This window comes from Athene cunicularia, assembly GCF_003259725.1.
Source record: "Athene cunicularia isolate RWA chromosome 4 unlocalized genomic scaffold, athCun1 chr4_part3, whole genome shotgun sequence".
Classification (NCBI taxonomy): domain Eukaryota; kingdom Metazoa; phylum Chordata; class Aves; order Strigiformes; family Strigidae; genus Athene; species Athene cunicularia.
In genome coordinates this window covers 860,039-884,505 of record NW_020799100.1, presented here as the reverse complement: position 1 = coordinate 884,505, position 24,467 = coordinate 860,039, and the positions used below count along the sequence as shown (strand labels likewise).

General features: G+C 47.6%; 1 protein-coding gene across 3 annotated transcripts in view; it reads left to right on the top strand.

Annotated features, from left to right (window-relative positions):
• GABRA3 (gamma-aminobutyric acid type A receptor alpha3 subunit) overlaps positions 1-24,467 on the top strand; it is a 67,732-nt gene that overhangs the window by 10,626 nt on the left and 32,639 nt on the right. For 2 of the 3 annotated variants that reach the window (XM_026848460.1, XM_026848461.1), the window contains exons 3-4: positions 19,779-19,846; positions 23,648-23,868. In XM_026848460.1, the coding sequence (XP_026704261.1) occupies positions 19,779-19,846; positions 23,648-23,868 (289 nt within the window). The remainder of the gene's footprint in view (positions 1-19,778; positions 19,847-23,647; positions 23,869-24,467) is intronic. The other variant, XM_026848462.1, reaches the window with a different exon arrangement.

The following is a 24,467-nucleotide window of genomic DNA, read 5'->3' as shown; positions in this document are numbered from 1 at the left end:
ATCTCAGATTTTTGTCTTTGTCTGAGATTCCTTGATGAGTTTTAATTTGAAACTGAGACATTGCCTCAACAGCATTTTCTACTATTTACCTTCCTGGACAATGGGGACCCTGCTCTGTCTTGTCAAACTTCTGAAGTTAAGATCTATGAGCAAATTTAAAAAAGGTTGTCTTCCCCTTGGGTGCAGCTCTCCAAAGGCAGCTTTGCCATGGATTTGCACAGCCCTGATGCTCTCCTCTCTCACGCAGAATTCCCAGTTGTGCTGCTGTTTAAACCCACGGCGTACAGGGAGAGGGAGCTCTGTGTGAAAAGGCATGTACACATCAGAAGGCAAGTGAGGAATATGGGCTTGACAGCTATGCCTAAGGGTGAAAGCCTTCTCTTAAATAAGTTATGAATTTGCTTAGGGCAACAAGCCTGAATCAGAGCTTCAGGGATATCACAAACACTCTGCAGGGGTCAGGAACCCATTGTGAAAGGAGGTTCAGAGCTTTTGGTATGAAACTGCACCTGGGCTTTGGGTCAGCACCAGGTATTTGGGAGGATGTGGCAGCTGCCTGTGCCCCTGCAGCACCACCCACCGTGGCGGGTCCCTGCCCTCTCCATGGGGCAGAGCTGATTGACAGTGACCAGGCTGTCCTTGGGCTGCTCCTGGGCTCTCCAGAGAGGCTGCAGTCAAGCCCCTGGCTGCCAGAGGTGTTTCATGCTTCTTTGGATGCCTTTTTTTCGACAGTGCCTTTATTTGCTGTGTGTGGTTCCAATGCGGAGCCTGCCCCAGGCTGCTGAGCCCTCCATATATACATGCACATAGGCAAGAAGTAAGATTTTTTCCCAAAGGGTGAGAAATTTTTCAAGGAAACTGAATCCATTTGGAGGAATTTTTACCCCAGTAATTTGTACTGATAACATCTCAGAGCAGCAATGCTAGATCAGACACCTGCAGTGAACTGGTGTGAATGTTAGGGAGCTGATTCCTGCCCAAGGGGAAGCTCGTGGGTACATGGTGGAGACGGGATGATGCCATTTGTTTATAATGACTTTGGAAGAGGGGATCTGATGTTTAAGCATGTTGAACATGTGTTAGATGGTTTTAAGAACATTAGTAGATGATGTTATAGATGGCTATAAACTGCTTGCAAGGATGTCTTTATTGATCTGTTGGACTATGACAGCTACACATTTATTAGAATTTCCATTCGTTTAGTCCCATATAAAGGATTTATAATGTGTCTTTGATATGGATTGTGAAATAAGGTTTTTTTTTATTAGGTATTGGTAGAGTTTAAAAACCACTTTAATTGGGTTATTCTGGGAAGCTGGTGGTGAAACAACCGGTCAAATATTGAGGAAACAGCAGTTATTTTATTCGTTGAGCTAGAGGATAAAAAGTTTGCAGCAGTTCAGGTACCTATCAAGCACTGATTATGTCTGATGAGGCAAAGTCATTGATCATGTTCGTGGTGAATTTCAGCCCAGTTCCATCTGAAACAAGCAATCAAACCACATCTATCCAGGCCCCCTGCAGTGGGGGGATTAATGCTGCTGATTCAGACCTGTTAGACTGTTAATGCTGTTTCATTTATTTAAAGGTTATTGTTTGGTTAAATAAAAATATTGGAGTGTTTGTGAGGCTCTGAAAAATGCATGGGGCTTTGGGGAGTGAGTTGCTGCAAGACTACAAGGCTGAACTGTGCAGGGTCCCTTAAACAAATACTGTTAAAAGTCAGAGTGAAATTCTCACCCTGTTGCAGTAGATGCTCTCACTGGGTCTGGTGGGGCAAGAATTTCATGTGGTTATTTGTCTATGTGTACTAACCTGTAGCTTACTTTAAAAATCTGCCTCTGAAGGATATACAGCTAATATTTATTAAAAAAAAAAAATCTTTGTGAAAAGTGGCAATTGTAAGCATAGAGTATAGCCTAGAGTTAGTTTTTAATCTTCAATTTGCTTTGTGAGAAAAGGACACCCTGTTCACTCTGTCTTCTGGAAAAACATAATTCAAACCAAAGTTATGAGAACAACAGGCATGTAAAAAGCATATGATTTTTTTTTCCTTCCAAACCTGCTGGAAAATCCTATTGATGACAAAGTTCAGAGTGATTCATGACTGGAGCGAAATAAATTGTGTCTGAAAATTCAAGACACTATTTCAACCTTGCAGAAGTCATTTCAGATGCCTCTTTTTTGAAAGGATCAATTTTGAAACAAGAAGCTTTGTCAAGGAAAGGATCTGATGACCATCAAGTAAAAAGGCCAACACAGAAATTAGCCAAGGGGAATGTGGCAGAGGGAATTGCTGCACCCATCTGAATTCTTTTTGAGGAAGTTGCTGGTATCCATACAGGCCAGATCAAATTTTTGCAGTCCTGCATCCCTACTTACTTCCTACATGTCTTCTGGAGGGATGTGAATGTCACTTTAGCCAGTTAAGGCCACTGTCTTGGAAAAATAAAGTGCAAACTCTCCTTTCCACAAGTTGTGTTTTCTGTAGAGGGTCTATGCATTTGTGGGAATTGAATTACAGGCTTTTGTGCTTAAAAGATTAGAGCTCTTCCCTTTGGAGAGATGCAACTGATCTCACCTGGTATTTGAAAAGGTCTTTTTCTGGAAGAAGACCCTGTCTGCTTGCATAAGGAAGGGTTAAAGAACAAAAGCATGAAATCTCCTTCTTTCCTGATCAATCTAGCCATCATTATGAGAGAGGCTTTCTGATAGTTTCTCTTTGTCATGTAACATTAATACCATTAAGTCCACTTTGGCAAGGAAAGCAACGTATAATTAATTTGCAAATCAGGGAAGTGGATGTGATTTTTATACAAAAGAGAAGGTCTTTAACTGCAGAAGTCACTGTGTGGGCATGGCAGTGCTGCAGATGGGACCTCTCCTCGCCAGCGGGGCAGGGGTCCCTCCTTGAGCATCCCCCTTCCAGCAGTGATGTTGGGACCCTGAGGTCCCAGGCTGGGCTGGTTCCCCTACGTGCCCCCCTCTGTGCACATACCTTCAGTGGGTCCCAGTTTGCTGACAGCCAGAAGAGGGACTGAATCTAACAAATAAGAGTGAGGAACCAGGTGGGGCAGGGAGGAGGTTAGGAGTTAGCAAGTTGGCTGAGCCAGGTGAAAGTATCTTTCACCTCTGCCTCCATCCTCTGTTCTTTGTTTAAGGCCTTAGCTCTATTAGAATTATTATTATTTTGATGCAGAATGCATTAAAAAAGGAAAAGGAAAAAAAGTCCCCAACCCTATCCAGACGGATTTGTTCCCAGAAAGATGTTTAATTTTGTATGTATAATTGAAAGGGGCTAAATATAGTTGTATTAATATTTATGGGCCTTATGTTGGAGTCAATACAAGAGTTGCTGTTCAAGGCAATTAAGCTTTACCTTTTCACATCTAGGATTTCAGCATTTGGAGATGATACTAGTTGTGTGACCTGCATCAAAGAGAGAAAAAAACTAAAAGCATGCCATTTTCTGTCAAATATGATACCCTGTATTTAATGCTGCTTGCTGACAGGCAGTTTGTCTCCAGCAAGGGTGATCTCTCAGAAGCAGTACTGCTATCTTAATAGGGGCAAAACTGGAGGAATCAGGAGGCTCAGAGGCTTGCAGTAGAACTGTCCCCACAAGCCGACTCTCTGTTCTGGGAGGAACTGAGTGTCTAGACTATCTCACAGCATCAGAAAGTGGGCATTGCCCACCACAGCTGCACAGGTGGCTGCTGGGGATGAGGGGAAAATGATTATGTGACTATGCCACTTTGTGGACTCCGTTTGTCTTCATACCACCTCCACCCTGGAGCTGGGGCATAGGAAATAGCTGGGCCATCCTCAGTAGCTCCTCTGCAGAAGCCTGTGGGGCAGGGAGGACTGTTTGCACCCTGTTCCTGGGCTCGGGCTATCTGTGCATGTCTGCGGGGCTAGTGACAATCTTCATGTCATTAAAGCACTGGGAAAGCAGATCCAGTCCAGAGATCTGAGCTGCTGTAGGCAGCGCGTGCACGGGGAATTAGGTCGAGGCTGTAATGATGAAAACAAGTCAGTTTGCGTTAATAACAAAGGCAAAATGATGATGCACTTGATTTCTAAAGCACTGCCTTTCAGGAGAAGGGTATCACTAGGATAACGTGACAAGAGTCCTGGCAGTGGTTGAATTGCCCTGCACTGCTGCTTTTTGGAAGCTGCAGCTCCTCACTGCTCCAGTTAACAAATAAGCTCTTCGACGCTGTAAAATCTCACACTGATAAGGACTGTCTGAGTCCTGCCTTTCTACTAAATTTGATCAGTGTGTCAGATTTTTTCTTTCTTCTGTCTGGACACTATTAGCTGCCTTTGAGAAGGAGGACTGCACCACGGAGCCTTCTCAGGGAGCAAGGGATTAACCTGCCCTTCCGAGGGCAGATGCTCACAGCCGGGGCCGCAGATGGAGGTTGTCCCAGTGAGGGTGGGCTTGGTGCTTGTCCCTTCTCCTAGGACTCATGCGCCCCACACGTTTTGAAGTTTTGTGTGGGTGTGTTTTGGTTCTTTCACTGGTGCGTTGTATATTTTGGTAGCTGGAAGCCTTTTAACTCCCCTTCAATAAGCATCAGGGGAATGTGTTTTCTGATGGCTTTCATTGGCTTTTGCTGTTGGAACACAATAGCTGCTTAAACAGGGAGGAAAAAGCGGAAATCAAATGGCACACCTGCGGAGGTAGAAATGGTGGCCATGCTCTTAGTGGTTGGAAATGAGTTTTCAACTCCAAATGGCCCTTCTGAATTCAGCCTTGGCTCTGGGGATTTGCACCAGGTGACGCTGACCCCAGCAGACCGATATTTCCAATTACAGATGGCAAGATTCTTGCCAAAAGATTTTGGCTTGATGGCGAAGGATTGTTCCTTGGTGTGCCTGAGAGTGAGCCAGAACAGGGCAGAGTCCCACCCCGTCTCCATTCCCGAACAAGGGCAAGCCAAGCTATATATTAAGGAACAAGGAAATTACACCAGTTAAATTAAAAAAACTCATTTAGCTAAAGCAGCACAAGCTTCCATGAATATTTATCTGATGTTATAGAAGCATGTGGACTCCCACCTACTTTATTAAATTGATTTTCAATAAAAATGCCAGTGGAAGACGTTTGATTAATGGCTGGTGGAACGGTGCAATTAATGTGAAGGCTGGAGTCAGCAAGAAGTGTCCCCTATGCCTGTGTGTGTCCCTGCTGGAGGCTGGGCTAAGAAAATGTTCCTGAAATTCTCTGAGGGACAACAGCAATGTTTATCTATGTGGTTTCTGCGACAGGGGGACAGGAGCTGCTGTTTCACTGATGTTTGGCTGGTGCATGGGTTTGCTGTGGGCTGATGTCCTGACCTTGAAGCTGGTGTGTGGCTTTTGCTTCCAGTGCTCTGCCTTTTCTTCTGCTTTTTACACCCCTCCGAGCTGGCTGCACCTGAGAATTAAGCACAGCAGTGATCTTCAGTGATCATGTTGGGTCTGAGTGAAGCTCCCTGGGCCTTTGCATTTAAACATGCCTGGGATTAGCTCCATCGGTGTCCAGATCTGCTCAGCTCCTACCAATTTACCTGCCTGGATTTGTCTCCTGAAGGAAGGCAATTTAAAGCTGTAATGTTACAGCTCTATTAGAGAGCTCTAACGCAGTTTCTCGACGGGGCACCCCTCAGGGCTGGCAGCACATCTTTCCGATGAGCTGTCAGGAGCTCGGGTGGGAGATGCTGAGCGTGATGCAAGTGGGGGTTGCGGGCGCTGCGGTACCCGGGGCCCCACTGAGCCCAGGAGCCTGGAAATCCCTGCGGGGTGAGGGGCCCTCCCTGCCCCTGGAGGGGCTGCCTGCACAGCCTGAAATAGAAAATCTCCCCAGGGGTCTTATGAAAAATCTTTGGAAGCCGCTGTAGGTGGGATGTTACATTTCGCTTTCTCTGCAGGGGGGTTCTGAGCCAGCGGCGTGGGTTGTCCGGGTGCCATGGTTAGGCGAGGGCTGCGTGGGAGCGCAGGCGGGCGGCGTGCCTCCGTGCGGCAGGGGAGGCAGCGTGTTAGGTGAGGAGGCGGCTCCGCCTCAGCACCCCTCGGCTCCATGGAGCCCAGAGCGGTACCACAACTCTGTCAACTGCTGCCGTGGGGGTGCCCGAGTGGCACCAGATAACCAAGACACAGGTACGAGTCCTCCCCCTAGCCAGTGTGGGAGCCCCAAGCCCAGGGGAGCAGGATCGGTGCTCGGACTTGCCCACCCCTTCCCGGAGGACACGTGGTCGAGGTGATGTCGAGGTCTGGAGCGAGGGTAGAGGAAGGCAACGAGGCTGGGGAAGGGCCTGGAGAATCAATCCTGTGAGGAGCCATTGAAGGAGCTGGGAGTGTTCAGTGTGAGGAGGAGGAGGAGGCTGAGGGGAGAGACCTCATCCCTCTCTGCAGCTCCTGACAGGACATTGCAGAGAGGCTGGGGCTGGGCTCTGCTCCCAGGGGATCAGGGACACAACAAGGGGGAACGGCTGGAAACTGCAACAGGGGAGGGTCAGACCGGACATGAGGAGAAAATGTTTCCCAGAAAGAGTGATTGGAGAGTGGAACAGGCTGCCCAGGGAGGGGGGAGTCCCCATCCCTGGGTGTGTTTAAGGGCCGTTTGGATGAGCTGTGGGGGATGTGGGGTAGGGGAGAACTTTGTAGAGTCGGGCTGATGGTTGGACTCGATGATCCCGAGGGGCTTTCCCAACCTGAATGATCCTGTGATTCTGTGGTGCCCAGCAGGCTACAGCCAGATGGCACAGGGAGAGCAGCCGGGGCAGAGATGGCACAGATGCTCCAGATGCTGCCCTCCAAGGCTGAGATGCTCTTGTAGTGGTCTCTGGTTTGCAGTACCTCAGGTTTTTCTCCGTGTGCAAATGTATAATAAGGCCCGTGACAGCTCTCTGCCTGCAGGAGAAGAGGGGGTCCCCGGGCAGCGCCTGTGCCAGCAGGGAATGAGCGGGTGCAGATACTTTCAGCATGTGCTGAGTCGGTTGGGCACTCCCCTGCTGCGCTTGCATTACCAGGGAGCTGGGCCAAGGCTGGGCATGGGGGAGAGTGATGGGAACAGAAAGGAATTTAAAAAAAGGGAGCAGGTGCTGGCTAATATATATGTGGCAGAAAAAGAGAGGAGAGTTCTGGTTGAAAACAGAAGCTGAGAAAAGGCAGATTGGCAGCCAGCATATTTCTGGAGACAGCTTTCTCCTCTGTAGGCTGTGAGTCGCCTTAAAAAACCTGTCAATAAAGCATACTCACAGGCACTGTCTCTAATAAATATATATTTAAAAGAGACATTTCTTCAAAACTTCTGCTAGGAGATGTCTAATTCTGAAGGGATGGCATGAAAAATGACATCTCCAGTGGAAGCAGAGAGTTGCCATGGGAACTGGAACGCTTTGAACACACGTCACTAAAACAAGAAAACATTCTCCCCACCAAAGGAAATTAAAAATTACATCTGGAGGCATCTGCCCTCTGCTTGTCTCTGATGGGAGTATTGGAGTATTATGTAGCATATCATAATTCATGTAGTGGGCAGAGCTGAAAATTCGGTATTTGTTGCTGAATTTTTGTGATTAACTGTGATAAAAAGCCTTCCTGTCCGTGGGACAGACAATGCTGGTGTCTGAACAGTGCTGGGGAGGGGAAGACTTAGAACCATAATGAAATTTCCTCTAAAAGGGTTTTGCTCACCTCTGGATAAAACAACAGCCTGAGTGCACAAATAAGCCCATCTCACCATGTGTGCATCCCCCCATTGCTCCCAGGGTTTGCTGGTCCTGTTTGCTGTCCAGGGGCTTACCTGGGAGGTGCAGGGAAGCCAGGCATGAGGGGTGTGATGGAGGGGCACGGTGCACACCCAGGGATTTACCTTGCGCTTCGGAGGCCCTGTTTATCCTCGCGAGCCCGGGACAGCGAGCACAGGAGGAGTTCTTTCCGCATGGCAGAGGTGGACTCGCAGCTCGTGCTGTCTGATGCATTTCTTGGAGTGGAGATGACATGGGGAGCTGGGTGAGCCCGGGTGTGAGGAGAGCTTGACCATGCTGTCCAACAGGACCCCAGCGTCAGAGGAGATGCTGAATCGACCAGTGCAAGGCAATGTGAATTAAGTAAGTTTATTTCTATGATGTATTGGCATTGCCGTAAAATAAATAAGCAGTGGCCATGCAGCCCAGTGACCCGTGGGGGACAGGAGACCCCTCGGTGGAGACCTTGGCTGGTCAGGCAGCTCCGCGGTCACAAAGCCCACGCTGGGGAGCGTGAGGAAGGGGAGGCGTTTGTCTGCGTGGCCCTGGCTGTGGTGGGGAAGGATGCCAGAAGCGTCATCAGAGGCACACTGTCGCAGGAGCTGATTAAGTTCTCCTGCTGAAGGAAATGCCAGCCAGGAGCTAACGGATAAGGGAACCAGAGTGCAAATTACTGTGTTGCTCCCTGCTATGGTTTTCTTGTATCTTGTCTCAGTACCTGGCATTGGCCTCAGGGGACAGGCTTGAGAATTAAATGGACTCTTCCTCTCAGCTAGCCCCAGGAGCCACTTTATTTATTTATTTATTTTCCCCTTTTTTTGCACACCACAGTCCATCATGTGGTCTGGCAATCCTCAGCCTGCAGAGCAACCTGGAACAAGATACAGCTGGAGGCATGGGAAGGCAGCACTAGAAGGCAGATGGGGAAACTTGGGCACAGCAGAACTGCCCAGTACCCATGGTGGGATTGGAGCTCAGAGCTCAGCCTGAAAACCTCACACACTTGATTTCAGACATCTTCTTTATTTTATGACATAAAATTAATGCAATGCAGTGTGGGTCTCATTTGATTTTTCTTGCATCTCCCTGCTTGCTTCCTAGCTTACCAGTCTTTCCAGTTATTTTCTATGTATCAGTGAGTATCAGGTTAGCATTATCAGTTTTGTATCGCACCCTTGTGCTTATCTTTTTCCTGGGGGTCTGCCTTGAGCTCTGATGAATTACAGATCTCAGTAATTGCTTTACAAATGCTTAAGAATTTTACTGGCACTGACCTGAAGTGTTTGCAGCTCCTCTTCAAGCATATGAGTCTGTTGGGAGGTTATTTCTGTTAAAGAAAGACTTGCTGAGAACGAGTTAACAAAAGGTTCAGTATCTTTAGGACAGACCTTCTGGGGCCAGTCTGTGAGCTCCCTGATGGAAAAGCTTCAGAGGGGCACCATGTCCATGGAGGTTCTGGATAAGCCTGGTCTTATGACTGAGTCTCTCAGCTAAGTTACACACATGTGAAGGGATACAGCAAAGGCAGCAGCCCCGTTGCTGCTTTTTTTTCAGTCTCTTATCTCTCCTGTGTATGTGCAGCTTCAGCCACAGTACTGGGGAATGGGACCTGCTGCAGTGTTTCCCTGAGGGTGCTGTTCACCAAGATCCCTTGATATGGTCAGCAAGAACATTGTCACTGACCCCTCAAGAGGGAAATTAACTGAAGATGAGGTCAGCAAGGCAGGCCCAAAACGAAACACGGGTGTTTTGCAGGTAATGTGGAGAGGTTTGCCAAATGCTGAAGTACCAGTTTGGCATTTTTGCCCGCATCTCAGTGTTCCCTCCAGTGCGTACAGACCTGCATTCACCCTGCAGTACTGTGGTCAGCAAAATTCTTCTGGCTTTGGTTTCATTAGGGTCACAGCAGTGTGTACCAGCTGGCAATAGTGTTGTCTGAATGCTCTTCCCCTAACCACTGGGAGTGGCAGGGATTCCCTTCCCTGAGCTCCTCTGGTGTAACCATCAAGGACAGACTTTAATACTGAATATGTTAAATTATACATGATAATTTATATTCACACATTTTCTCATTGTATTTATAATATATAACAAACAAGTTTATGTAGCATTTCTCTTCCATTACCACAGGGTCTCAAAGCACTGTAGAACCTTTAAAAGCATGCTCATACATACATATTCCTCCTCTGTCTTCACAGCATCTGAGGGTGTCCTAAGTCCTTAAAATAGTAACTACAGTAGCTTTGTTCATTCTGTCTTTTCTGTCTGTAGCAAAAATAGCACAACTAATTTGTAGTTTGTGTTTGTAGTCTGCATGTGTGAGAATGAGGGGTGTGTGTAAAGCCTCCATGACAGCATGTCCTCTAGCAGTTGCTGCTTCTGACTCCCTCCTCTATCAGACTCTCTCTTCTATTCCACCTGGACTTTATATTGGTCAATAACTTGCACCACATCCTGATTCTAACCTCTGGATGTGTATTTTATGTCACTTAATGAAGTAATAAGTATACCTGCGTGTGCATGCCTGCATGGGGCAATGAGTGAAAGTTAAATTAAACTATGTGGCGCCAAATGCATTGTTCTGTTGAGTCCTGCAGTATTTTTTGCCTGGGCTCCTAATGCAGTGAGGCCTACCACATCTTTCTTTCTGCCTTTTCTCTTCTAAAAGCTTTTGAGCCTGTTGGCTGATCTGAACAAAACCTGACAGAAGATATTTCAGAGATTTGAAGCCCCTGCAAGATTTGTGGAATTAATGAAGCTGAGTGTAAAAAAAAGACCTGAAATAGAGAGAGGTAACTGGATGGGATCAACTGGTGTTAGGCATCAGAAAAACAGGCAGGAAAAGCTGATCTGTAGGAAAGCAGCATTTGTTGGCTCCGCTACTGGTAGCATCATCTCTCCTAGGCTGTTCTACTGGATAGAGCTCTAACCTGCATCCCCCACTCTTGGTAAATGTGAGAAAACAGCTTTCTCCATCACGGGAGTGTGTGAAATCCCTATAGCACCTTCTACTGCAATGTGTGGACTTACCCACTGCAGCAGGTGTACCTAGAGCCCCCTCATCCACTGCATGTTGAGACCACAGGGCAGTGTAGCGTGCTCTGTGCAGGGAGTTCAGGCCAGAAAACTGGGCTACCCTGTGCTGTTATTCATGTGGAAGTGCTACAGAGGGGGTGCGGTTTCTTGCCCGAAAGGGACTAGCAGATGCCCTGTGTACCTCCAGCACTGTGCTGGGACACTGGCTCCCTGCTCACTTGGAATCAAGGAGGAACAAGCTGTGCCTGACTCCTCTGCTTTCAGCAGTAGTTATGCCTTGATCCAGACTCTGTAGCCAACATGTTATGTAGGTGCAGAGAGAGCTCAGACCTAGGTCAGAGTCACAAGCACATGTAGAGTGCATTTGGAGACTGCTTAGGGATTTCTCTTTCAAGAACTGAGCTGATCTTCCCTACATAACCCGAGGAGTGCGTGCCCCAGGGACCGCCTAGGAATCAGACATCCATATAGACTTTACAGTGTGCCATAAATCCTAGACAAGCCATGCTCAAGTGGTAACTGGGTCACTTCGTGGTCCTGCATCTAGTTCCTGCAGAGGACACTGGATACAGCCATGTTTGTAAGCTGTGTATCTGGCAGGTAAGACAGAGAACAAATCTCTTCATTGCATGAGCTCTCCTCTGGCCCTGCTAAGAAAGAGAGCCAGGGCAGCAGGCTGTCTCTTTGAAAGCATTTGACAGGCATCATCTCACGTCATCTGGGCTGAAAAATTAAGCACATGTAATCGTAGACCATGCTGATGCCTCTCATCATGTGAGTGGTTTCACTGTTGGCTGTGTCTTGAGAAAGCCCCTGAAATTCTTTTGAACTTCTTGCTCCCCCCATGCTGAAATATCCAAATGGGGGGGAGAAAGGAGGGAGAGCACAGCTGGAAGTGATACTACATGCGTATCTGTGTTTACAGATTTGATGACTTTTCTCTAGTCTGGCTGGAGGACATGCAGTTGTAGACACTGATGTGCCATCACGCCAAGAGAGAAGGTGGTGATTAATCACCCTGGCTCACAGAGCAGCAACTTGGGATCCGGCTGTGCAGCAAAGACTGGCAGTCCCAGGGGGTTCGAGCAGCAGTGGAGAGTGATAACACAACCCCTGTGAAAAGATGCCTCTGCACCCCAGGGTGGGCTGCTTTCATGGAGAGCAGCAGATAGCCTTGTGTCCTGTGTAAATGCAATGCCTTTTTGATCACTGGAAGTGTAACTGAGGGGACCAGATCTGTTACACAGAGTTATTTCAGCTTTACGAGTGAGACGGGGCGACCACTTCTGGAAGCAAACAAATAGGCCAAGCAAAACTGCATTAGACAAATAGTTCATGACACACAGGCAGAGCTAGATATGGATCTGACCCAAAGGTCTCATTGGCAATCCACCCCTGCTTTTGCTAAGACATTTGTTTTAGACATTTACACTGTTTCTTTCCTCACTGCATGGTTTATTCTGTGGGTACAAATTTCCCAGAGGTCAGTCTTTCGCTGACCCTACTTCACAGTGGATGAGTATTCTGTCATCTTTAAGCATGTTGTCCCAAGTGGGAGCATGAGCTAAGGTCAGCCTTCATCCATGGGACCCTGGTCATCCTCATCTCTACACTCAGTAGAGAGAGGCAAATGCCATCAGAGGTGGCGGGCTGACCTACCTCTGGGATTAGCCTCCCCCCATAGACAAAATGGAGCTAATGGAGTCTGTTGTATCTTGATGCTTCTGCCCAAGTGAGTTTTCCTGGAAATGTGTTGATGTTTTAGGTAGGTCAGGGAATTAAACCTGACACCACCGTTATCTCTGTCTGGCCTGCAAAGGACTGGGTGAGCTGCCAGCCCTCCTGGTGACGCTCTTGGCCATGATCACTGCTGTTCAGCATGGACTTCTGTAGGCTGTGTGGTGTGCTACCACAAGTCTTTTCTTCTTACTGACTTCAACTATTTCCATTCTATATAATTCTATATATGGAGGCGGTTACAATTTATTCCTATGTAACGAAGGCTGTTGAGAGGACTGAGATACTCGATGTATGTTCTGGCTTCTTCTTCTTCTGAGAAGAACATGGACATGCTGCCATCCACTTTTGAGAAAGATGCCCAGGCTGAACTTGTCAAACCTGGGTGAATGTGATGTGAGACTTGACTTTTGCTTCTGAACAAGTGATTTTGTCTTCACATATGCTGAAGACAGCCAAGCAACATCTGAAAATATGTATTTTTACTTTGGGACTGGGAGTTTGAAGAGGTTGACTGTGACCTCTCTATGTGTTGTCTAAGATCGCCAAGTCAGAAACAACTGAGGAGAGAAAAGGGGCAGTACTGGGAGCTGCCCAGATCTCTGCACTCCAGCTCATCTCTTCCTTTTGCAGATGCTGGAGGCAATGTTAATACCTTGGGTTTTTTGCTGTCTGTTCCCCAGTCTTCCCCTCCTGACTCCTGCACAGCCTCTGCTCTCGGGATGTGAAAACAACCCAAGTGCAGTAGGGATATTTGTGGTCCTGACTTTAGTAATAGCTCATGCTGCTTTGTGGCCTTTGGGTGGCGGGAGCTCCATCAGTCTATGTCCTTGGAGTCAGCTTTATCCCCTGGCTGGGCTGGACAAGCCTTGGAGGCATTAACAGCACTGCAGTGATGTTCACCAAAATGTTTCCTTCTGTGCTGCTATTCCTGAGCTCCCTAGCAAAAATTGCAAGTAAAGCATCTCTAAAGTATGTGGGAAAGTCTTGCTGGCAGGAGTGCAGCAGTAAAGGCTACGTCAAGGGTTTTTTGTGTGTGGTTGGTGATGTGGAAGATGTCACGTCTCCATTTCTGCAGCTCTTGCAAGGGAGGTTGTGGGGAGAGGCAAGGTTACCCTCTCCCCTCAGGCACCTACCTCTCTGCTCGTGCCTCCCTGCCCTCTCCGAGTACTGGCACAGCAGTCCCAAGGGCAAAGTCAGAGGTACCCTGCACCATACCATCCAGAGATGTGCCCTTCCTTCCTCAGTGCCTCTCTTCTTACTGGAAGGAGACACAACGCAGCTCCTGCTTGCCCAAACAAGGCACCACAAGTCGAAATGCCACCTGGGAAACCAAGGTAGGAACTGGCAAAGTCAGCAGCCCTGTTGCGATGGGACTGAAGCTGTCAGAGAGGGACCTGAGGGTGGAGTTTCTGGCTGGGGGCTGAAGTGTGCCTGGGTTGTGGTGCGGCTCAGCTTCAGCAGGCTCATGGGACTTGTAGCAAAGGTCACCGAAGCCTCTTTTGTTCCAGAGGCTAAAATTGGAAGGAAAATTAAATCCCCCTAGTGAGAGGCTGAGAAAACAAAGAATGAAACACCCAAAAAGCTTCTGTGTGCAGCTGCAAAAATTACCTTCTGCTTATTAATTAGTATGGCAAAGATTTGGGAAAAGGCATGAGGTGGAAGTTTTTTTGTGTTACCCTTCCTGGGGATGCTGGCTTAGATGTAAAGCACCATCCTGCCCTGTGTGCTCACTTTGGGTTACATGATGTGGGAAAGAGCTACGCAGCATCCTCTCTCTCTTCATTTGACACTGTTCTCACCGCAGGCCGATGAGAGTCCTTCCCAAAGGATTTTGTGTATTTGAGGGTTCACTGAACAGGTCCTTGGAAGAGGATCACTGAATAAAGGGGATCTGCTCAAGCTGAGAAACTTTTGAGCTTGTATCAGCACTAGTGTGACCAGCAGAAGCAAGGAGGTGACAGTCCCCCTATGCTCTGCACTGGTGAGGCCACACCTGGAATATTGTGTGCAGTTTTGGGCACCTCAATATGAGAGAGATCTCAAGGGACTGGAGCGAGGGCAGAGGAGGGCAACGAGGCTGGGGAAGGGCCTTGAGAATCAATCCTGTGAGGAGCCATTGAAGGAGCTGGGAGAGTTCAATGTGAGGAGGAGGTGGCTGAGGGGAGAGACCTCATCCCTCTCTGCAGCTCCTGACAGGACATTGCAGAGAGGCTGGGGCTGGGCTCTGCTCCCAGGGGATCAGGGACACAACAAGGGGGAACGGCTGGAAACTGCAACAGGGGAGGGTCAGACCGGACATGAGGAGAAAATGTTTCCCAGAAAGAGTGATTGGAGAGTGGAACAGGCTGCCCAGGGAGGGGTGGAGTCCCCATCCCTGGGTGTGTTTAAGGGCCGTTTGGATGAGCTGTGGGGGATGTGGGGTAGGGGAGAACTTTGTAGAGTCGGGCTGATGGTTGGATTCGATGATCCCGAGGGGCTTTCCCAACCTGAATGATTCTGTGATTCTGTGAGCTGAAGCTAAATGTGGTTGCAGTCTAGGAGGATGTTAAGGGGCTTTATCAGCTTGTTACTGCACTTTGTGGGTTATGACCACAGTTGGAGATGGGATATTGGGTTGTCTGGAGTCCAGAGCATTTTATAGAGAGCCCGGTGCAGAAACATATATTCCTAGGAGTGGTATAGTAGGTGGTATTGAGGGTTTGTACTCCTGGGTGCAGTAGAGCCTGAACAGCACTGTCCTCCTTTCTAGTCTCCTCCATGCCATCACGCACAGAAACACCAGTACAGACAGGCTTGTCATCTCTGAGCTCCTTAAGGTCCCAACACAGCCCTGGGGCAGAGCTGGAGCACAGCCTCATGGAGGTCCCCATCCCTTCGCTCACCCAGTTTATCTCCGAGATAAGGCTGTGCAGCCTCGGTGACGTCAGCGCGGCAGCCAGGAATCCCCAGCACAAAGCTGCAGTGCCTTCTCCCCTGTTTTAATCGTGTACATCGTTTGGGAGCCTCCAGCGCTTGGATGCAGGCACATCATTTCTACTAGCTTGCGGCATAGCCTCTGGGAACCCCCGCCCGGGAAATGTGACTGTGTTCAGCACATCCGCAAACCTCAAGAGCTGAAACACAACCAGCCGAGTCGATTATATTACGGCTGAGATTCTTAAATAAACAGCACTTGATGAGTGCAGCGGGATGTTTAATAAGAGCCTCCTCAGCCCCCCGTGCCCCCCGCCTCCCATAATCACTTGTAGAGGCAGCCCTACAATCTACAGTCGCCGAGGGGAGAGGCAGCGAGGCAGCGTAATTTGTATTCCAGCTCTGCTACTGCTCCTAGTGCTTCCAAGAAGCAAGTAAAAATAGCACTCCGTCATTTTGTAAATAATAGCTATCTCCTCACAGGCCCAGGGAGTCATGAGCACTGAAAAGGGAGATTGTGGGAAGGGGGGGATGTCTGCCCTGAGCCAGGGCCAGGAAGATGTGCCATGCACACTCGGAGGGGGGAACAGAGGAGGCAGAGTGAAATGGAAACCCTGAAGCACCTCAGCAGCAGCCGCTGCTGCTCTACACCTTCAGCGTGCGCAAGGGAAGCAGCCAGCCCTGCGATGGGGGGCTTGGGGTGGCAGGATCCAGCCCTCCACACATCGCTGATAGGAACGTTTGTTGCCTGCACAAGCAGGAAGAGCTGGTGTAGCCAATTCTTAGAGAAGGAGCGGGGTAGCTTTTAAAGAGCAGGCAGGTGTAGGGAGTACCATGGTAACACTGTGGGAAGGGATGTTACAGCTTTTGTTTTACATTTGCATTGCAGATCTGCCCAGCTGTGGGGGATTTCTGCAGGCAGGAGCAAGTCAGCATTGCCTGGGTGGGCAGGGACCAGTCTTTGTACCTGGTGGGAGAAGGGGCAGTTCTGATCGACTTGCAGCACCTTGCTCCTGTCACACACTTGCTCCAGACGGTTTTAGAATCACAGTTGTGCTGAAGCTTGGGAATAAGCTGAGCTGATAAATGGGAACAGCCCCCAGACAAGGGATTCAGCATCAAACAAATGTCTTGGGAACATAGCATGCCGCTCAGGTCTCTAAATTCTGCCCATGTCAAACACTGAAGATGAAAATCTCTTGCTCTTCTAGTTTCGTGACTGCTTCAGGGTCGTTTTTTTCTTTCCTGCTCCCCAGGTAGCAGCAGCTTGGGGCACACTGAGGCTCAGCAATGTGGCTGGAGGCTGCTTGTGTGGCTTGCCAAGAGCAAGACCCACCCTGTGCTGGGCTTAGTTCCCCAGGGCAGCCGGAGCTGGGCTCTGGTCCTTGTGCCACTTCAGCTTCCTACCTGAACCAAGTCTCTCCTTTTTGGTTTCCCCAACTATAAACCAGGACTGGCTGCATCCGCCTGCCACCCCAGCAGGCTTGAAGGCTCAACTCATTTGTGCATGTAAAAAACTTGAGTCATAGGGAAGGATGATGTTAGGAAAGGAAAAATGCCATATAATGTTCTGCAACAGCTCTAGGGAAAGTGCCTAACACTCTACAGTACAGTTCTTAATAATTAAATCTCTGGTGAGAACTGGGCAAGACAGCCAAGCTGCAGTGTGAGCGTGTTGGATTGAAAAGGAGATAAGGATTTCCCTGCCATGTCTCTGGGCGGAGGCAGATGCTCCTCTCTCAGCTTTCACTTGCTGCAAAAGTAGATGCAGTTTCTTCTTGTTCAGGCTCAGGGTGGGTAAGTGTGAGGGTAAGGAGCGGGGAGGCTGTCTGAGTAGCTCCTAATTGCTCTGGAGGAGATCTCAACACAGAGCTGATCAGCTTGGGCAGAGCCACAAGCAGTGCGGATGCTCTTGGGCTGTAGGATCATGAAGGAAGCGAATCCCTGAGGCTGGAGCTCATGCTGTTCTGCTGGTGTTTTACTTATCTCTGGATTTCTCAGCTCTGCTGAAATCCCTGCATGTGTAGCAATGATTTAATTTCAGAAATCCCTCCGGATCCCAGCCAAATCCTGCCCTTAGGAGCACATATTAACAGAGAAAGTTCAGTCTGGCTTTTGCCATGAAAGATGCAGGGAGCCCATTTTTATAAGTGCTGGGGAACATTAGTAAGCCAGCGACAGAGCCAGCCCCCCCAGCTCGTCCCTGCACCGGGTGCTGCCTTGCAGGCACAAAGGGTTCCCACTGAGCTCAGCAGTTTCGCATGATCTGGTCCAGAGCAGTCTGGAAATGGGGGATCCTCTTCAGACCCGAGCTGTAATTAATTATTAATATTGTTTAATTATTAATTGTGTTCATTGATGCCATTACCTTTGTATTTGCCAGTAGATTGAAGGTGTGGGAAGGTGTTTCTGGAGTTCTGTGACAGCCAGGTCACAGCATGATAAAGACGTAAAGGCTCATGTAAAGATAGCAGGATCATATCAAAAGGTGTCCAAAACTAGTTCTGCCTTTTTACCTTCCTCATTGCTTCCTGAATGCCTTCTGTCGTGCTTGGATCACACTGTAAAGCACAGGTCCTTTCATGGACTGTGGTCCCTCTGCACCCTCGGGGTTCAACTCATTCTGCGCCTCCCAAGGACTGGCTTCTCTGGCCACAGTCAGCGTGGATCCTGATCTGATAATCATGGTTGTAAATTTTTATCTTGGGCAAACTCAATGCCAAGAAGGGAGGAGGGGAGAGAGTTTGTGTTTTCTCTAAAACATAATTAGCTTTCTCTCGCCACATGTGTGAGCAGAAAGAGCCTTGCTTCACTAAATGTTCTTCACTAAATGTGTATCTATCTCAGCTGGGTACTTGTTTGGAGGGAGACAGAGAGAATACCCCGAGTGTTAAAGTCTTACAGAAGTAACTCATTTTGTTTAGGACGATGTCTTCTTGGCTTCTGGGTGTTTCAGAAAGTGTACTGCATACATATGTCTCTTTAACCTTCTTTTTATTGCATCAAGACGAGATCAAGGGTTACTTATATAGCACAATAATATCAGCCACAGGCTGCGTCAGAAGCTTTCCAGCCATAATAACTGAAGACATGTATACGTATATTTTAGCCATTAAGGAGAAAACCCTGCCAGAATGCATTATCTTATTTTTGGATACAAAACTTTGAAGCACAAAACTAAGCTTCATAGCTCTGTAAAATAACTGTCAGGGGACAGAAGGATTTCCATAACTGAGTTGAGCAATGGGCAATCCAGGCTACTTGCAAAGCTGCTGCAGTGGCCAAAAAAAAAAAAAAAAGTTTCTTTCATTGGGAAAGCAACTCTGCAACTCTGAACCAGTTAATGCCATCCAAAAGACCACAATGCCATGATCTACCCCTAAAGTAGTGAGGACTTACAGTAACGTAGTGCTAAACTGAAGGCATCTCATCCATCATATTTTTCAGTACAACACAGTGGGCAGAGCATAGGACCGTGAATCTCACAAATCACTGTGCCTTGATTTCCCTACAAAATGGGACAGCAGCAGAAATTTCAATTAGGAAACACACCAAAATCATAATGAATCAAGAATGAGAGCTGTATGTGCTGTTTGGCATATGTGCTGGTGGCTGTGTGACCGAAAAGCACTTCAGTTTATCTGAAGGCAGGCGGTTAAGACTGAGCCTGGGTTTTAGTGCCTGGGGCAGGAACCGTGGCAGTTTTGTGTGGTTTTGCTGGGGCAGTGGGGCTGCTGCTTATCATCCATGAGGGCGATGCAGCCTGGGATGCAGGGGAACATGTGATGCAGTCAAGCAGCAGCTCGCCAGGAGCCAGGCACTTAGGAGAACAGCAAACATGATGACAGTAAAAGGCAATCAGAATATTGATTCTTTTTACATACAGATAAGCCTGAAGCTGTAACAAACCCTGGGTTTCCTAAAACTGGGGAAGATTGCTAGGCTGTTTATCAGGCTGGGAGACACAAAGGGATTTCAGATTAAAAGGAGTTTCAAAGCAGCAGGGCTTACCTCTGTATTGAAAACGTGGATCTGTACCATGTTATGTATTGTGTAGCCACATATATTTTGTAAATACTCATTGTTTGGCTGTGTGGGATGTATTCATCCTTGGTGTAAGTGTGGAAAGCAGCAGAGCTACACCAGAGATGAATTTGCCCAGTTGAGAGTGATAAAGCCAACTGTTGTTCAGGGCACAGCAGGGAGCATGATGCCGACTTGCTGAGGGCTTGGGCTTGCCAGGGAGGCACCTGGCAGGAAAAACCACCATGTAACAAAACCCAAACCCTTCCCTGTACAAACTAATTCACTTCTCTAATTGCTTTTTCCTTTTTTTTTTTTTTTTTGTCCTAGACAGCGTAACTGAAGTGAAGACAGACATTTACGTGACGAGTTTTGGCCCTGTCTCGGACACAGATATGGTAGGTGCCACTGGCTGGTTGCCTCACAGGGAGGGATGGTTTCTGCAGCCCCAGCAGACGTGTCCCACCCTTATTTCCCCAACAACCTGGGCAAAAGCGGGATTTTCCTAAATTACAAGATCACAAGCAAGCATCCCAGCTTTCTGCCCAGGTACAAGTGTGCCTCTTCATCTTCTCTCAGGCCAGGGGGAGCTCAGTGCGGGTGGTAGACAGGGATTGTTTCTCAGGTGCATTTGGGCTTTAGAAACCAATTGATAATGCAGCCTTGGAGGGTCAATGCCTTTGCACTGCTCAAGCATGCTGCAGGCTTTAGGGTCTTCTCTTTCCTGCAGGAGCAACCTAATGAAATGGGGAGGTCTGCCCATGGGACCAAGACCTGTACCTTCACTGTAGCCAGCTTTCCTTGACCTGAGGATGGAGGAAGGAGAGTACTTCCTCTGGAAAATGGAGAAGATGCCAGAATCTGACCTGTTTTGGTGGCAATGCCAGAAGAGAACAGTTCACCATCAAACTGTCCGTAGTGCTTGAACCAGAAGAGAGGAGAAAGAAAAATGAGTGGCAATATTTTGACATGTTCAGGGAAAATTATTAATGAAAAGGCCTGAGGTCTGAATTTAGGCATGTATTCCCACAACAGTTTGTCTTCTAATTAAAACAGGGCTGTGGAGCATAATTAATAGTGAGCTTTCTCAACTGCATTTCTTGCAGCTTGTATTCCACACGCACCCAGGCGCACAGAGAAGAGTTGGCTGTTGATGGTTACTTAACATTGCAAGGGTGCCACATGAGGACAGCCATACATTCGGGATGGAGACCCTTCTGCGCATCCAGTCCCAGAGGTGACCTGGTGCTGGCATAGCCCAGGCCAGCGATGGGCAGTCCTGGCCTCGGAAGGAGAGGGAGCAGACATTGCTCTCACCAGCTGGGTCAGGCAGGAGCAATCTCCTGTCTCTCTCATGGCCTTTCCAGAGCTGGGATGGTTTCATTTTCTGTGCTGACTTGGCCATGAACATTTCTTCAGCTTCCCCACTGACAGTCCTGTGCTAGCAAGTGGAGGAGAACAAAATCTCTGTGTTTCACTGAGGTGCTAGCCCCGTCAGGCTTTGGAAGGACCTCTCACTCCAGGGTTAGAAGTTAACTTGATGTCAGCATTAGCCAAGAGTATTAATCACATCTGAGTTCTCTCTCTATCTCACTTGCTTTCCTACTGCAGCAGAGATCCATAATGTATTCAGCGATCTTAGCCCTTGGGGAGTATCTGATAATTACTTCCAAGGTGGAGCATATTTGATTAAGGGAGTGTGTATAATGAACTGTGAAGAAGAAATATGAGGTATTGAAAAGAGGAAGGTATTCTCTAAAATGTGATTTGACAAAATGAATTTAAAATTAGGAAGACAGTTAAAGAATAATAAATTATTTTCCTTTCGTGTGCTTTAGTTCCGTGTACTTTACAAATGCATAGCGAATGTGTTTTAGCATGGCGTTCTGGTGCTGAATGCACTCAGACGTGTGAGAGGGAGAAACTCTATCTCCTTGGGAAGCGTGGGGAGAGCCTGCTCTTCCGAGGTAATTTCCTTTCATCTCGGGAGTGGGGAAGTCCCTCCTTCCCTGCTCACATCTGCCTGGTGGTCTTGCTCCTGTCCCTCCCACAGCCATTACTCATTGCAGTGGAAAGCCTCTCCTGTGCGTCTTGATGCAGACAGAGACTGTAATTATGATGATGGAGGAGAGACAGGTAAAGCTGCTGTGGAGAGTGGAGGAGAGCAGCTGGTTATGAAGCCTGGAGGAGGATGTGTAGACCTTTTCCCTGAGATGCTTCAAGGGACTTCTAATCTCTCTTTCAGTTTGGTTTGGGAAGTAGAGCCTGATAGGACCTGACATACACCCCAGTCTTCAGCAGTGAGTTCTTGAAGCTTTGCCTCAGTCCCCAGGAAGTTGGAAAAAAAAAAAAAAAAAGCTCAAGGGAGTTTTATGTTTTGGTGGGTGGACTCTGGAGACAGATTCAGTCTTGATGGTTTTGATCACTTCTATAAGGTGGAGAAGAACAAAACACAGAAGTAAGTGTGCTCCTTGGAAGGAGTGATTTGGGAATTATGACCTCATGGAAAGAAGTATAGAAAAGAGGAGAAGATGATGAATATGATTTCTCTTCAGGAATTATTCTTAGCATAAAAGAAGAAAAACAGGGCTTGGGAAGTTGCTATAAAAGTTCTGCTTTTTTTTTCTTTTTTTTTTTTTTTTTTAATAGCTCTTCTCCTGATAAGGACTTTTCCCAAACCTACCTCTTGGGACTGCACACAGGCTCATTCCTTTGGGTTTCTCCCTTTAGTGATCTTCAAGGCACAAAGTGAAGATCGCTCCCATGAAGGGGCAGAGTATCTTGTACAGGGCAAAGCCTGTGGGAATGTAGGTTCTTCTCTTTCTTTCCCCCAGACAGACCAGAAACTTCACATTTGAGCAGGAGTGGCTCTGTGGCCAGGGAGCAGGGATGAGTTTCTTTACTAAGATTTCTTTACCAAGTCAGCTGCCATCTGCTGCAAAACCTGTAGAAATTTCTAAGACCTACAGGAAACTGATGCGTGGCAGCTTTTAAATGCTGCTGAGAAGAGCTGCAGGAAAGAAATCACTCACAATGATAAGTTTAGTTGGTCCTGCAGCCTCCAGGAACCCGTAAATAAAGACTATGAGTCTTCCATGGCGGGGAAAGAACAGCTGGGACAGACAGATTTTTCTGAAGCCCCCATCTCTCTGAAAGCCTCATGAGATAATGAGATCCTTCATTAGCAAGAGGAGGTGTGTGTTGTAGAGGTTAGCAGCAGTGCAGCTCATGCTGACAGGCTGAAGACTTTCCCTCAAGTGAGATGGACCCTCAGAGGATACAGGGGGGCTCAGGTTACAGGGAACAGCAATCCCTTGTGCCAGGCACTGGGCAGATTGGTTTCATGTTGCCTTAGGGTGGCCGTGGAGCTGTAGCACCTTTGCTTCTTGGTCAAGTGATTTCTGAGGCTGCCTTCACTGAGTGAGGAGCTGGCCCTGGCTGTAGGGTTTCAAAGAGATGAGTTCTAATGGCCTCAGATGGAATTTGGTCTAGGACATGGGTTTCTACACTAGCTGAAAGAAGGAAAAAGAAGAAAATTTAAAAAAAAAAAAAAGAAAATCCGGGTATAAATAGGAAAAAGAAGAAAAAGAAAACAAAGTCATAGGGTCTTGTAATGCAAGTTTGTGAAGTCCTTCAATGCTTTTCTAGAGGTGGCCTGGGGAACAAAATTACATTAAGACAATGGCATGAAACTTCATTTATTTGTGGGTTTGTTTTTTGTTTTGTTTTGGTGTTTTGTTTTGGTTTTTTTTATGAGCAGGGGCATAATGACCAGTATCCTAGCCAAATTCCATCTCCAGGAACTTTATTTTTGCCTTTTTAAATTCCTGTGTAGCTGCATACAATGGTTCCCTCCTCTGAAACATCTGGATAAAGGTGGTGGTGCAGCAGGGCTACCCCAGGACTGGCCACTGTAGGCTGTACTGCAGCTTGTCTGCAACGGTCAGAAGCACTGAAACACAAATTTTGGCATCCTATGTAAGTAATTATACAAAATGTGTAAATGCCCTCTATCCTCCACACATTTCTCCACTGCCATTAATGCCTACTTCTTGTTGCACCATGTTTCAGTCAGCCAAGGTGTGCCAAAATACAGTATGCTCAACAACCGAAGATATTTACCATTTCTTGAAGCAGCTTGTTTGCAATGAAGAGCTGAGTAAAACAAGACCTTATTTTTTTCTCCTTTCTCTGCAAAGGAATACACTATTGATGTCTTTTTCCGACAATCCTGGAGAGATGAAAGGCTGAAGTTTGATGGTCCCATGAAAATACTTCCCCTAAACAACCTGCTGGCCAGTAAGATCTGGACTCCTGATACCTTCTTCCACAATGGGAAGAAATCTGTCGCCCATAACATGACAACACCCAACAAGCTGCTGCGCCTGGTGGACAATGGCACTCTCCTGTACACCATGAGGTAAGGTTGTGTCTCCTGAGCCAGGGTCTTCCAGGTCCCTGTACACATGCAGGCAAGGGTGGGACCTCAGGGTACATCACAGCAGGGTTTTTGACGGCTTCCACTGACTCTGTTCACACACTTGAGTTGTACCCTGCTGCTTTCCCTGCTGTCCTTGTTTCCTACCTATGTAGTATCATTGATCCTCAAAGCATGTTTTTAAAGGTAGCGTTTTTCTCATCATTCACGTTGATATTTTTCTTTTATGTGATGATGTAGAAAGTGCTGGAATCTATAGCTTGTGGAGTTGGTGCGCCACCTCACTTATTTTTGTTCCTGACCTCTGATGGGATACAAGGTGGGTCTTCCAGTATTGGTAGGGGAACATGAGGATGGGAGAATTAGTTATTCTCCAGCAGCTTGAGAATAGATCTGGTTTTGTTCAGCATGTTACACTGGAGCCATCTGAAACATTTAAGCCCAAGCTTGCTTGTGGGAACAATGCGTTTTTTTTTTTCCTACTTCATGGAAACAAAAATCCAAATCTCTGTAATCGATACACATCATTAGGGAAGAAAAAAAAGCTTAGTAAAAACTGTGCTTTGGAGGTGCCGGGTTTG